The sequence below is a fragment of the Macrobrachium nipponense genome, chromosome 11 (assembly GCF_015104395.2).
Source record: "Macrobrachium nipponense isolate FS-2020 chromosome 11, ASM1510439v2, whole genome shotgun sequence".
In the NCBI taxonomy this organism is placed as follows: domain Eukaryota; kingdom Metazoa; phylum Arthropoda; class Malacostraca; order Decapoda; family Palaemonidae; genus Macrobrachium; species Macrobrachium nipponense.
In genome coordinates, this window is record NC_061087.1 from 18083301 (window position 1) to 18098617 (window position 15317).

At 46.8% G+C, this 15317-nt stretch overlaps 1 protein-coding gene across 1 annotated transcript; it reads left to right on the forward strand.

The window, feature by feature from the left end:
- The first annotated feature begins 464 nt into the window (after positions 1–464).
- Positions 465–3727, forward strand: LOC135214012 (basic proline-rich protein-like). The gene is made up of 3 exons (XM_064248154.1): positions 465–903; positions 1780–2644; positions 3706–3727. Exons 1-3 carry the CDS (start codon positions 465–467, stop codon positions 3725–3727), a joined length of 1326 nt encoding a protein of 441 aa, XP_064104224.1.
- The last annotated feature ends 11590 nt before the right edge of the window (positions 3728–15317 follow it).

The following is a 15317-nucleotide window of genomic DNA, read 5'->3' on the forward strand; positions in this document are numbered from 1 at the left end:
TGAAAAACTACTATTTTTTTTTTTCCTCCTGGCCGGGGGCCCGACGCCAGGCAGCCCGACCCGTTCTCATCCCCACCAGTGGCCCAACCCCAGGGGACCAAACCGGTGTCCTCCCCACAAGGGTCCTCAACCATGGCGGCAATAACCAGTCTCCTCCCCACTGGGGGCCCCACCCCTGGCAGCCCAACTGATTTGCTTCCCCGCTGGAGGCCCCACCTCTGACAGCCAGACCAAGTCTCCTCCCCGCCAAGGGCCCCAACCATGGCGTTCTAATCTGGTCACCTCCCCAACGAGGGCCCATCCACAGGCGACTCGACCTGTTCGCTTCCCAGTGGAGGCCCCACCCAGTCTCCTCCCCCATCAAGGTCCCACCCATGGCGTTCTGACCTGGTCGCCTCCCGGCTGGGGGCCCAACTCCTGTTGGCCCGAGCTGGTCCCCTCATCCACTCGTCCTGGGACCTGTGATGAACTTTGCCCATTCATCCCAGAACCTGCGGCGGGCCTCGCACCACGACTGTCCTGACAACTGTGGCGGGCCTCACCCACCAGTCCCAGCACCCGTGGCGGGTCTCGCCCGCCAGTCCCGGCACAAATGGCGGGCCTCACCAGTCAGCCCAGGCACCAGTGGCGGGCCTCACCAGCCCACCCTGGCACAAATGGCGGGCCTCACCCGCCCGTTTGGGGAACTATCACAGGCCTCGCCCTCCTATCCTGGAACGGACGCCTGCCCGCCCGTCCCGGGACCAGCGGCGGACGCCTGCCCGCCAGTCCCAGGACGGGCGGGCAGCCGTCCGCCCAGCGTACCGGGACGGTCGGGCAGGCATCCGCCGAGAGCCCCGCGACGGGCGGGCAGGGCGTCCGCCGAGCGTCCCGGCGGGACAGGCGGGCAGCCGTCCGCCGCGGGTCCCAGGACGGGCGGGCAGGCGTCCGCCGAGCCCGTCCCGGGACACTCGGCGGACGCCTGCTGCCCGTCCGGGACGCTCGGCGGAGCCTGCCTGCCCGTCCCGGGACGCTCGGCGGACGCCTGCCCGGCCGTCCCGGGACGCTCGGCGGACGCCTCCCGCCCGTCCGGGACGCTCGGCGGACGCGCTGCCCAGCCCGTCCCGGGACGCTCGGCGGACGCCTGCCCGCCCGTCCCAAGGGACGCTCGGCGGACGCCTGCCCGCCCGTCCCGGGACGCTCGGCGGACGCCTGCCCGCCCGTCACCGGGACGCTCGCGGACTCCTGCCGCCTCCCGCCCGTCCCGGGACGTTCGGCGGACGCCTGCCCGCCCGTCCCGGGACGCTCGGCAGATGCCTGCCCGCCCGTCCCGGGACGCTCGGCGGACGCCTGCCTGCCCGTCCCGGGGACCCGCGGCAGACGCCTGCCCCGCCCGTCCCGGGACGCTCGGCCTACGCCTGCCCGCCCGTCCCGGGCCCCGCGGCGGACGCCTGCCCGCCCGTCCCGGGACGCTCGGCGGACGCCTGCCCGCCCGTCCCGGGACGCTCGGCGGCACGAATGCCCACCCGTCCCGGGACGCTCGGCGGACGCCTGCCCGCCCGTCCCGGGACGCTCGGCGGACGCCTGCCCGCCCGTCCCGGGACCCGCGGCGGACGCCTGCCCGCCCGTCCCGGGACGCTCGGCGGGACGCCTGCCCGCCCGTCCCGGGACGCTCGGCGGACGCCTGCCCGCCCGTCCCGGGACGCTCGGCGGACGCCTGCCCGCCCGTCCCGGGACGCTCGGCGGACGCCTGCCCGCCCGTCCCGGGACGCTCGGCGGACGCCTGCCCGCCCGTCCCAGGACGCTCGGCGGATGCCTTCCTGCCCGTCCCGGGACCGCGGCTGGTCGCCCTGCCCGCCCCCCGTCCCGGGACGCTCGGCGGACGCCTGCCCGGCCCTCCCGGGAGCCGGGCGGACGCCTGCCCGCCCGTTCCGGGACCCGCGGGAGGGACGCCTGCCCGCCCGTCCCGGGACACTCGGCGGACGCCCTTGCCCGCCCGTCCCGGGACCCGCCGGCAGAGCTGCCCGCGCCCCGGGACGCTCGCGGAACGCCTGCCCGCCCGTCCCGGTACCCGCGGCGGACGGACCTGCCCTGCCCGTCCCGGGACCGCTCCCGGCGGACCACTACCGCCCGTCCCGGGACCCGCGGCGGACGCCTGCCCCCCCGCCCCGTTCCCCGGGAACACCCTCGGCGGTAACCAACCTTCCCGCCCGGTGGACACCTGCCCCCCGCCCGTCCCCGGGAACCCGCGCCCGGGACCGCCCTTGCCCGGCCCGTCCCCCGGACCCGCGCGACGCCTGCCCGCCCTGTTCCCGGGACCCCGCGGCGGACGCCTGCCCGCCCGTCCCGGACCTCGGCGGACGGCCTGCCCGCCCCCGTCCCGGGGACCGCTCGGCCCGGACGCCCAGCCCGGCCCTTCCCGGGAACGCTGCGCGGACGCCTGCCCGCCCGTCCCCGTGGGACGCTCGTCGGACGCCCGGGACCGTTGGGACACCTGCCCGCCCGGGTACGCTCGGCGGACCCTGCCCGCCCGTCCCGGACGCTTGGCGGACGCCTGCCCGCCCGTCCCGGGGACGCTCGGCGGACGCCTGCCCGCCCGTCCCGGGACGCTCGGCGGGACGCCTGCCCGACCGTCCAGGGACGCTCGGCGGACGCCTGCCCGCCCGTACCCGGGGGACGCTCGGCGGACGCTGCGGCGCCACCCGTCCCGGGACGCTCGCGGACGCCTGCCCGCCCGTCCCGGGACCCGCGCGGACGCCTGCCGCCCGTCCCGGGACCCGCGGCGGACGCCTGCCCGCCCGTCACCCGGGGACGCTCGTCTGGACGCCTGCCCCGCCCGTCCCGGGACGCTCGGCGGACGCCTGCCCCGCCCGTTCCCGGGACCCTCGGCGGACGCCTGCCCCGCCCTTCCCGGAAACCCCCGGCGACGCCTGCCCGCCCGTACCCCGGGACGCCCCTCGGCGGATGGCCGCCCTGCCCCCCTACCGGGACGCGGCGGACGCCTGCCCGCCGTCCCGGGACGCTCGGCGGACGCCTGCACGCCCGTCCCGGGACGCTCGGCGGACCGCCCTGGGCCCGCCCGTCCCGGGACCCCCCGGGCCCGGAACCGGCCGCCGCCCGCCCGTCCCGGGACGCTCGGCGGCGCCTGCCCCCCGCCCGTTCCCGGGACGCTCGGCGGACGCCTCCCACCGTTAACCCGGGAACGCTCGGCGGACGCCATGCCCGCCCCGGACCCGTCCCGGCGGGAAGCCCGTCGGACGGCGGCTTTTGCCCCCCCCTGCCCGCCAGTAACCGGGAAGCTCGGCGGGACACGCCTGCCCGCCCGTCCGGACGCTCGTCCCGGATGCCTGCCCGCCCCGTCCCGGGACGCTCGGCGGACGCCTGCCCGCCCGTCCCTGCACAGTGTAATAGCTATTCTGTACCTTAGAACCAGAATATGCCACTGCATCCTCACAACTCTCCTGGAGATTCTCTGAATCTTCAAGTTCTTTTCCTTGCACTCCACCAATCCTACTTAATCCTTTCTTTCTTCTCCTGGCACCTCCACTAATCATACTGAATCCTCTCAATTTTCTTGGGGCTTCTCCTAATCCTGTTTCTACTCCCGGCACCTTCACAAATCCCCTTATTTTCTTCACTGTTTCTATATTTCCCCCCTTTTCTTTTCCATCCACGAATCAATGAAACTCTTAAGAAAACATTTTAACATATTTATTTCCGTTCTAGTTCAATTTCCTTCAAGGATTAACAAAACAAACTTATTACAAAATAAACATCTTCCTCAAAATTTCCACATCTTAGCTGTCTGAATGAGGCCAGTGCAGTCTTCATCGCGCCATTTCTTCAAGATCCACAGAAGCTTCTGCAGTTTTCAGTTGCTCTCCTCCATTCGTCTTTATTTCTCCTGGAGGTTCTTCAAATCAGGGACCATTTTCTCCTTCGTTCTTCGCAGCCATCCAACCTCATCATCCATCTGGTCGTTCCGTTCGCTCTGGACACCGGCCTTCTTCTTCAGCGACTCCAGGCGACCATTTCCTTCCTCTAGAAGGCATGCCAGCTCGTTCCTCTTGAGTTTCGCTGTTTCAACTTTACACTGGAGTCCACGCTTTTCCTTCCAAGAGGTACCTCCAAAGCCTTCTGCAGGCGCTCCAACCTCAGCTCCAAGTCTTTCCTGTCGGATTCCCACTTTTCGCTCGAGTCTTTTTGTTCCTGGATGAGCCTCGCTATCCGCGCCGCTTTTGCCATCAATAGCTGCAAGTCTTTCTCCTTCTGTCATAGGAGTTTCTCGAGCCCCTCAAGCAGGCAGTTTGCGTCTGACCACTGCCCAGACTGTTCCCTTATCCTCTCACAAAGGGCATCGTTCCTCTGACCAATTTCCTTCACGTTCTTCTTCAGATGCTGCTTTTCTTCGGCCATCTTGACCATCTTGTCTTCCAGCTGCCGTTTCTCCCTCTTCTCTTTATCGTTCCAGCTTCGAGCGAGTGAGCCCTCTCTTGCAAGGCCTGCTGTTGCAACACCTCCTGAGTGATCTGGATTTCACGAACGCGTTTTTCCCTTCCTCCCGCCTTCTGCGACTCTTCTTGGTAGTCGAGCCTCTCTTGTAGCTGAAGAATTATTGTCCTGTCCAAGTGCACACGCTGCTCTCTCTGGCATTGGATGGCTTCTCGCAACGCCGCAATTCTCTCGTTCAGTTCCTTTTCCTTAGGCTCTTCAGCTCCATCATTATCAGTCAGGAGAGAAATCTCGCCAGCGAATAGGCAGGCACACCAAACAAGATCACTATTCTTCCGGATTTCCAACAACATCTGGACAACAACGTCATAATAACAGCTGCTGCCAAGGCCAGGTAAGGCCACATTTTCTTCAAACTGAAATCCATATCTGAAGTATCCAGTTCATATACTCTCCTCTCTCTCACTCTCGATTTTTCGTTGATTTTCTATATTCCACGAGAGATATTTTGGTTTATCGAAATTTAGCAGATAGGAGAAAAGATTCTGAATTTTAATTATGTCTTGTCTCTTGGTGTTATAAATTGCTGAAATCTCTCTCTCTCTCTGTCTTTCTTTCTTTCTTTCTTTCCCCGAAGGTCTGGAATTCTTCATTTGTTCCTTCATTTAGGTTTAAGGCTTTGCATTCAATAAGGAGAGAGAGAGAGAGAGAGAGAGAGAGAGAGAGAGAGAGAGAGAGAGAGAGAGAGAGAGAGAGAGACCGTATTTTTGCGTAGAAAAACAGAAATATAGAGAATCTAATGTGTGTACTACCATCCTTAGTGTATAATGCTTTAATTGAGGCTTATATTAATATTATTCATTTTGTCTATCATTATATATATATATAATATACATATATATTATATATTATACATATATATTATAATAATAATAATAATAATAATAATAATAATAATAATAATAATCATAATATAATAATAATATAGTATAATAATAATAATAATAATAATAATAATAATAATCTTTCTTAATACCGAGTTCTATTCATTACATAAATGAAGAAACAAATCAAATCGTCAGACTTGATTATAATTCACTTATATCACCAATTTTAACATCAAAGTTTAATGAATTCTTCATTTGTTCCTTCATTTAGGTTTAAGGCTTTGCATTCAATAAGGAGAGAGAGAGAGAGAGAGAGAGAGAGAGAGAGAGAGAGAGAGAGAGAGAGAGAGAGAGAGAGAGACCGTATTTTTGCGTAGAAAAACAGAAATATAGAGAATCTAATGTGTGTACTACCATGCTTAGTGTATAATGCTTTAATTGAGGCTTATATTAATATTATTCATTTTGTCTATCTATATATATATACATATATATTATTATTATATACTATTATTATTTAAAATAATAGTAATGATAATAATAATAATAATAATAATAATAATAATAATAATAATAATAATAATAATAATAATAATAATATAATAACAATAATAATAATAATATTCTTAATACCGAGTTCTATTCATTAAATAAATGAAGAAACAAATCAAATCGTCAGACTTGATTATAATTCACTTATATCACCAATTTTAACATTAAAGTTGAATGAGGATCAAAATTGGGATATGAGTATATATTCGCTCATTTGCCAGAAGAGTGTCTTAACTCGAAAATTGCTATATTTCGGGAAAAGCAATCTAAAGTTGAAATTCTCTATACTCTGTCCATTTATATTTAGATGATTCTTTTACTAAGCTGTTTTAATGACAAATACAAATTATAATTTTTCACCACAATATGGAATAAAGAACAGGCTATCTGCTGGTATCAATGGCTCCAAACACATTTTTTGAGCGATGGTCCGACTGACAGTTCTATTTTTTACACGTGGACGTTCAACCTTCTAACAGTCGTGGGGGTGAACTGACGGGTATTACTGTCCCTTTGATCCAGGTATTATTGTAGTGACTGTCCCGTTTATCCAGTGTTCTGTGGTGACACTCCCTTTCATCCAGGTATTACTGTGCTGTCAGGCACCTTTAACCAGGTATTAATGTGGTGACTGTCCAGGTATTACTATGCTGTCCTTCCCTTTTATCCAGGTATTACTGTGAAGACTGTCCCTTTTATCCAGGTATTACTGTGAAGACCGTCCCTTTTATCCAGGTATTACTGTGAAGACTGTCCCTTTTATCCAGGTATTACTGTGAAGACCGTCCCTTTTATCCAGGTATTACTGTGAAGACTGTCCCTTTTATCCAGGTATTACTGTGAAGACCGTCCCTTTTATCCAGGTATTACTGTGAAGACTGTCCCTTTTATCCAGGTATTACTGTGAAGACTGTCCCTTTATCCAGGTATTACTGTGAAGACTATTCCCTTTATCCAGGTATTACTGTGAAGACTATCCCTTTATCCAGGTATTACTGTGAAGACTATCCCCTTTATCCAGGTATTACTGTGAAGACTATCCCCTTTATCCAGGTATTACTGTGAAGACTATCCCCTTTATCCATGTATTACTGTGAAGACTGACCCCTTTATCCAGGTATTACTGTGAAGACTATCCCCTTTATCCAGGTATTACTGTGAAGACTATCCCTTTTATCCAGGTATTACTGTGAAGACTGACCCCTTTATCCAGGTATTACTGTGAAGACTATCCCCTTTATCCAGGTATTACTGTGAAGACTATCCCCTTTATCCAGGTATTACTGTGAAGACTATCCCTTTATCCAGGTATTACTGTGAAGACTATTCCCTTTATCCAGGTATTACTGAAGACTGTCCCTTTTTATCCAGGTATTACTGTGAAGACTGTCCTATCCAGGTATTACTGTGAAGACTGACCCCTTTATCCAGGTATTACTGTGAAGACTATCCCCTTTATCCAGGTATTACTGTGAAGACTATCCCCTTTATCCAGGTATTACTGTGAAGACTATCCCCTTTATCCAGGTATTACTGTGAAGACTGTCCCTTTTATCCAGGTATTACTGTGAAGACTGACCCCTTTATCCAGGTATTACTGTGAAGACTGACCCCTTTATCCAGGTATTACTGTGAAGACTATCCCCTTTATCCAGGTATTACTGTGAAGACTATCCCCTTTATCCAGGTATTACTGTGAAGACTATCCCCTTTATCCAGGTATTACTGTGAAGACTGACCCCTTTATCCAGGTATTACTGTGAAGACTGACCCCTTTATCCAGGTATTACTGTGAAGACCCCTTTATCCAGGTATTACTGTGAAGACTGACCCCTTTATCCAGGTATTACTGTGAAGACTGACCCCTTTATCCAGGTATTACTGTGAAGACTATCCCCTTTATCCAGGTATTACTGTGAAGACTATCCCCTTTATCCAGGTATTATGAAGTGACCCTTTTAGCCAGGTTTACTGGTGAAGATGACCCCTTTATCCAGGTATTACTGTGAAGACTCACCCCTTTATCCAGGTATTACTGTGAAGACTATCCCCTTTATCCAGGTATTACTGTGAAGACTGGCCCCTTTATCCAGGTATTACTGTGAAGACCCTATTCCCCGTTATACCAGGTATTACTGGTGAAGGACTATCCACCCCTTTATTCCAGGTATTACTGTGAAGACTATCCCCTTTATCCAGTATAATGGTGAAGACTATTCCTTTATCCAAGGTAGTAATGTGAAGACAGGTCGGCCCCTTTATCCAGGTATTACCTGTGAACGGACTATTCCCTTTACTTTACCAGGTATTACGTGAAGGACTTCCCCTATCAAGGTTAACTGTTGAAGACTATCCCCTTCCCTTTATCCAGGTAGTACTGTGAAAAGACTATCCCCTTATACAGGTATTAAACGTTGAAGACTATTCCCATTTATCCAGGTATTACCGGTGAAAGACTATTCCCTTATCCAGGAAGTACTGTGAAGGACTGGAACCCTTATCCAGGTATTAGATGTGAAGACTATTCCCTTTATCCAGGTACCTTTACCTGTGAAGGACTGACCCCTTATCAGGATATTATGTGAAGACTATTCCCTTTATCCAGTATTACCTGTGAGACTATTCCCTTATCCAGGTTATTACTGTGAAGATCTATCCCCTTTATCCAAGGCTAGTTACTGTGAAGACTATCCCTTTATCCAGGTATTACTGTGAAGACTATTCCCTTTATCTCGTTATTACCCTGTGAAGAACTGACCCCTTTTCAAGGGTAATTACTGTGAAGACTATTCCCTTTATAACCAGGTATTACGTGAAGACTATTCCTTTATCCAGGTATTACTGTGGAAAGACTGTCTCTTTATCCAGTATCCTGTGAGACTTCCCTTTATCCAGGTATTACTGTGAAGACTATCCCTTTATCCAGGTATTACTGTGAAGGACTATCCCTTTATCCAGGTATACTGTGAAAGACTATACCCTTTATCCAGGTATTACTGTGAAGATATCCCTTTAACCAGGTATTAACTGTGAAGACTATTCCCTTTATCCAGGTATTACGTGGGAAGACTGACCCTTTATCCAAGGTATTACTATGAAGACTATTCCCTTTACCCCAAGTTTATACCTGTGACGGACTGACCCCTTATCAGTATAATGTGAAGACCTATTCCCTTTATTCAGGTAACCTGTGAGACTATTCCCTTTATCCAGGTATTTACTGTGAAGACTGTCCCTTTATCCAAGGTTTACTGTGAAGACTATCCCTTGATCCAGGTATTACTGTTGAAAGACTGTCTCTTATTACCCAGGTTTATTTCCTGTGAAGGACTATCCCCTTTATCCAGGCTATCCTGTGAAGACTTATCCCCTTTACAGTAAGTACTGTGAAGGGACATCCCCTTTGATCCAAGGTAGTACTGGAAGACTATCCTCTTTCTCCAGGTATTTACTGTGAAGACTATCCCCTTTATTCCAGTTTATTACCGGTGAAGGGACTATTTCCCTTTATCCAGGTATACTGTGAAGACTGATCCCCTTTTATCCAGGTATTAACTGTAGAAGACATTCCCGATCCCCAGGTTATACCTGTGAGGATGGGACCCCTTTATCAGGTATTACTGTTGAAGGACTATTCCCTTTATCCAAGGTATTTACTGTGAAGGACTTTATCCCTTTTCCAGGTATTACTGTGAAGACTGTCCCTTTATCCAAGGTTATTAACTGTGAAGGACCCCTTTAATCCTTTATCCAGGTATTAATGTGAAGGACTATCCTTTATCCCAGGTTTATTACCCTGTGAAGGACTGGAACCCTTATCCAGGTGTTACTGTGAAGGGACTATTCCCCTTTATCCAGGTATTACTGTGAAGGGACTTATCCCTTATTTTCCAGGTATTACTTGAAGACTGACCCATTTATTCCAGGTATAACTGTGGGGGACGGATATTCCCAATTTGATCCAGGTATTACTGTGAAGACGGACCCCTTAATCCCTGGGGTATTACTGTGAAGAATATCCCCTTTATCCAGGTTTATGTGAAGGGAATATCCCCTTAACAAGCTTATGTGAAGACTATCCCCCCTTTATCCAGGTATTACTTGTGAAGGACTATCCTTTATAAAGGTATTACCTGAGAAGACTCTCCCCTTTATCCAGGTTTTATTACTGTGAGGACTATCCCCTTTTATCCAGTATTATGGTGAGGACCGCCACTTTTTATCCAAGGTATTACTGTGAAGACGTATCTTTTATACAAGGTATTACTGTGCTACAATTACGAGGAAATTTGCATTTGAACGAATTGAAAAAAAAAACGCCTTTATAGCCTATCTAGCACGTCGGACTTGGCCAAAATACACGTTTTATATATATATATATATAATATATATATATATATATATATATATATATATATATATATATAATAAAACCCCCCTCCCCCTTTTATAATTTTAAGGAACTGTCGAATTAAAAATAACAAAGTCAAAGGCACAGAAGGCCCTACATAGACGGACTTTTTTGCCGCCTCCTGGAATGCAACTTAACCTAACTTTGGGAACTTAACATTAAAAATTATCGGCAGGGAATCTACCCTTACCTAACCTGAACTAAACCTTAGGTATCAGGTCATAGCCTGGTAGACCACTAACATAAGTCTAAGTTACCAGGTCCTTACTTAGCTAGTGCACGCTGCACTTTAATACCCTTCATTAAAGTATCATGGACCATTTAAAACATATCCTTGTATTTCGCTCTTGTATTTTCACCCACCTAAAATACCTATACCAAATTACCAATATCCGCTGTAGTCCGCAATAATTTTGGGATATAGCCTATAGGGTTTCAGTAGCCTTACACTGATCATGTGTTCCCCAAACGAATAGGAGGTAAAACTGCATAGAAAAACGTCAAATGCCATAATCTAGCTTGCCGCGGAATAGTTATATAGATCTACAAATACTTTTTCATTCACAAGGCAACTGATGTCCAGTAAATATAAAATTAATTGATTTCTACCATACCCGTATCCCTTCAGTTGTAAAATTGCTTGCAGGAACTTAAGCGAAATTACTTGTCTTGAAGACACTCAACAAACCATCTTGTATATAAAAATCCCAGTTATTTTACGTTCTCAGATCATCTGCTGATATTATATAAGTAGAAAGTTATCTTCACCTCTTTCAAACACTATTAAATAAAATTACTGACGTTAATAGTTGTAAATCAGGAGTCTCTATATAATGAAAGTTTGCTTCGTCACGACGTCGGCCGAAACCGAAGGACTTCTGTTGAAATGCCATAGATGTAACACATATACCAGTGAAACTTCTATATTATTATGTGATGTAAAATCATTTACAGTAAAATATAAAAAGATAGATTACTTTCTGGTGTGTTATTAAAATGAATTTGCGCTGGACTCGTCATTCAGAAATCCCATATATACTGTAAAGAAGTGTAACAGGACGTTTTGCCTCGGACACCGATCGAGTGTGTTACACACACACACACACACACCACACACACAGTTCTCATGGTAAGGCAAAATGAGAAGTCAATGATTAATAAAACAGGAGATAAATGACAACTTTTTGAACGTTCTGTGAATTATCAGAAAATGCCTATTTCAACTTAAAATCGAATAATAGTTGTTTTCTACGTTCTGTTTACGTTGTCCTGACCGGATCTCTCCAAGGGTGACATTTCAGAATTTCGTTGTTAAACAATTCCAACACTACCTTTGATGTCTAAAACTGAAAAAAAATATAGCATACATACTGCATATAGCTACTGTTACAACCCTGATATAGAGATACATTACTATTCTTCTGCTTTGTAATGCTGGCAGGACCCGGTCAAAAAGAGGTCAGCATGTAAACAAGATCCGAAAAGGGCAGCCAGGCCCAGGATCAGGAGAGTAACGCTATGCCTAAGTTATAAGTTATACCACCTGTTACGGAGTGAAGGAACAATAAAGCTGTGAGTACTTTACACGAAGTGTGTATTTAATCCACCTTGAGCCCGCGAAAGTATTAATTAAGTTATGACAATTGTCTTCTTAGACTTGTACAGCAGCTTCAGGTTAGTTTTCACAAGAGTGCCGCCAACGATGAAACCCCACTTGAAGAAGACTCATCAAGTTATAATCCAAGAAGAGGAATCCAATGATGAAGAGTCACTTGATTTGAGATGTATAGTAAACAAGAGTTCTGTTCAACCTTATGTTGTTAGTTGTCAATTGAATCATAAGCCATTTTTATTTGAAATTGACACCGGTTCAGCTATTTCCACATTAAAGTATGATGATTTCAAGAAGTTAAATTGTACATTACTGAACTGTAGAACTAAATTGCAGGCTTATAACCAAGTGCCAATTAAAGTATTTGGGAAGATCAAAGTTTCAAATTTTCTATACAAACAGCAAAATCATTCAGACGTTAATTCATAATTGTTGGGTCAGACTCCCAAATAACTTGATAGGTAGGAATTTAAAATAATGTAGATAGTTTGAAACCAATTAAGAACTGTCAAGCCCGATTGTATCCTAAAGTTGTTCATGTTCCTGTTTTTCAGAAGGTCCGCAGTGAGGCTGAGAGTGCGCTGCAAGAGCTTGAAAAAAATAAGATTATAGAAAGAGTAGAATTCTCAGATTATGCCTCACCAATTGTTACTGTCAAGAAGCAGAATGGATCCCTTAGGGTTTATGGGGATTTTCGTAAAATAAATGAAATTCTTCATGAATCTAAATTCCCATTACCTAATATGTCAGAATTAATTTCCAGTGTGTCTGGATATAAGTATTATACCAGACTTGATCTCAAGAACCCTTATTTGCAAATGGAAGTTGCTCCAGAAGACCGTAAATATTTTGTAATTAACACACATTTGGGTCTATATAGATATTTACGCTTACCATTTGGTATCCATTCTGCTCCTGCAATATTTCAGAAGTTCATTTCCCAATTGTTAGCATTTTATGATTTTGCTTATCCATATCTGGATGATATTGTTATAGGTGGAGACTCACCAGCTGAACATGATAAACGTGCAACTAGCAGAGAGAAGAGCCCCATTAACTGTCCTTGTTTTCATTCTGTTTCTTTGTTTAGTTTTAAAGAGTTTAACTTTACTGAGCACTCGTTGGCATTCAGCATTAGAGTGCGGCAAGCAAAGAGCAGTTAGAGCAAAATTGGCTAGGTCTGAAAAACTAGGCTCTTTTTGGGACACTTCTCCTCAGAACTTATCAGGTGACTCATTAACGAGATGTTGAAGTTCATGTTGCAATATGGGAAACATTCTCCATTGATCATTCAGCTTTTGAAGTAGTGAGTGGTCATCTGGGGGTACAATCAGAGGAAGCTCAGATGCAAGAGGGAATAAGGAGGGGATTCTTTCTCTGAATTCTGATGAGAGAGCATTTTTTGGACAGAGAGTTTAACTTTGACAAGACACCATCATTGAAATTATACCTCTTCTTTATTTGTGTGCATGCCACTACAAGGAAACTTCTACACCTCTGATAAAACCCCTGCTGTTGAGCTTTCTTTTCCTGTATGGAGGGGTTTTTTAATCCCTGCATAACTTTAACTCCTAGGTACATTTGGTCCTGTCCATAAATGAGAGAAGGAGGTCTCTGAATAGCATGGACACTTTATCATGGAGAACTGTTATTACTGCTTTATCTGACGGGAAAAATTTGTTGAACTCAGTAAACTTTGGAAGAACCCAGTCAAGGAACATGAAATATAACTTCATGAAAGGATCATGAAGGGAGTTGATAATCAACTATGTTGCTAATAATTTCTCAGCGAGCCACTTCGAGAAAAATAGCTTCAGTGCCTCCCACTGTTCCAATAGCCTTTGAACCACGTTACAATTGGAGACAAGCGACGGCAAGCCATGTACGGACTCTGAAATAATTCTTTCTTTTTTATAGAAATTAGTCTGTTTCATGGAGGAGTTCACCGACCATTTATATTTGTAATTAATTACTTATCAACACCTTAGAATTATCGCACAAACCGTACGATAATGGAAAATGCTATCGTGCATCGTACCAAGGTCGTTTTTATCGTACATGTACGATAATTATCGTACGTGTGGCAACACTGCAACAGTGATTCGTAGGCGTAAAATCGCCCCCCCCCCCCCCCCCCCCCCCCATCCCAAGGAGCCTCGGGCGAATTAAGGGATCTGCCAGTAAATTGCCCTACGGCCTCAACACGGATGCAAGACATCGCAAACTAAGTCTCGTTTTATTAACATTTCGCAGACATAAGCGGGGAGCAATTATAGCGTTTAAATTGCTTTGATAAGGAAATATTCGAGAGGGGCCTATGCGGCTTCCAGCGAAGCTTTCCCCGACTCGGAGTTAAGAAAGACGGAACGGTTTTAAAATTAAAATAAAAATTAATTTGGTAAAAATAAAAAATCAAATTAAAATTTATTAAAATTAAAATTAAAATTTATTACGATTAAAATTAAAATTAATTCGGTAAAAATAAAAATAAAAAAATAAAAAACTGGGCATAAATATCAGATGCTAAGATTTCCTAGTTTTTTTTTTTTTTTTTTTTTTTTTTAAGCAGGTGTCCTTATGGTTTGTCGGATATCAGATGTCCTAATGTTTTTGTGCGAAAAGCAGACGGCCTAGTGTTTAGTACAATAATAAAAATATTTGGATGTTTAGTACATTGATAAAATTTTTAGATTTTCCGTACGATAATAAAATTTTACGTTGTCAATGTAATGACTATTCCCATCAGTGCTGCTACTTTTGTTTTTGTTGCTACCTGTTACATGCCAAAGTGTTAACAAATTTCCAGACATATTTCGGCTCATATAAGCAACACAAAAATTTCAGATATATTTCGGCTCATAAAAGCTACAGGAAATGGTCAGCATTAACATAATTTGTTTATACTGAGAGTACTCTAAATACGCAAATATAATACCTGTTGATCAAATAAACATGTAGATAGGCATTTATTAATCGTGTGTACTTAAGTGACTATTCCAAGACCCATATTGATAACTTTACTAGATGCCCATATCCGAGATCACACTACATTTCGAGCTTCGTATAAAAGTGAAAAAAAAAAAAAAAAAAAAAGAAAAAAAAAAAAAAAAAAAAAAAAAAAAAAAAAAAAAATGACATATCGTACCATCCTCGGCACACTTTTTAGGGAATGGAAGGAAAATACTGTGACGACTCGTATGCAAGGATGGTAAATATGATTCTGACCAAGCTCGAGAGAGAGAGAGAGAGAGAGAGAGAGAGAGAGAGAGGCTTTCTAACTTTAAATTTCCTATTCATATTTCATCAAAATTGCTGCATGAAGTATTACTGTCCATGAACTACTGGATGTAAGAAAATATAATTTTCAATAGTCTGGACTTTTTCTTAGCATTCAGATGGAATCAGATCACTTCATGGAATGAGT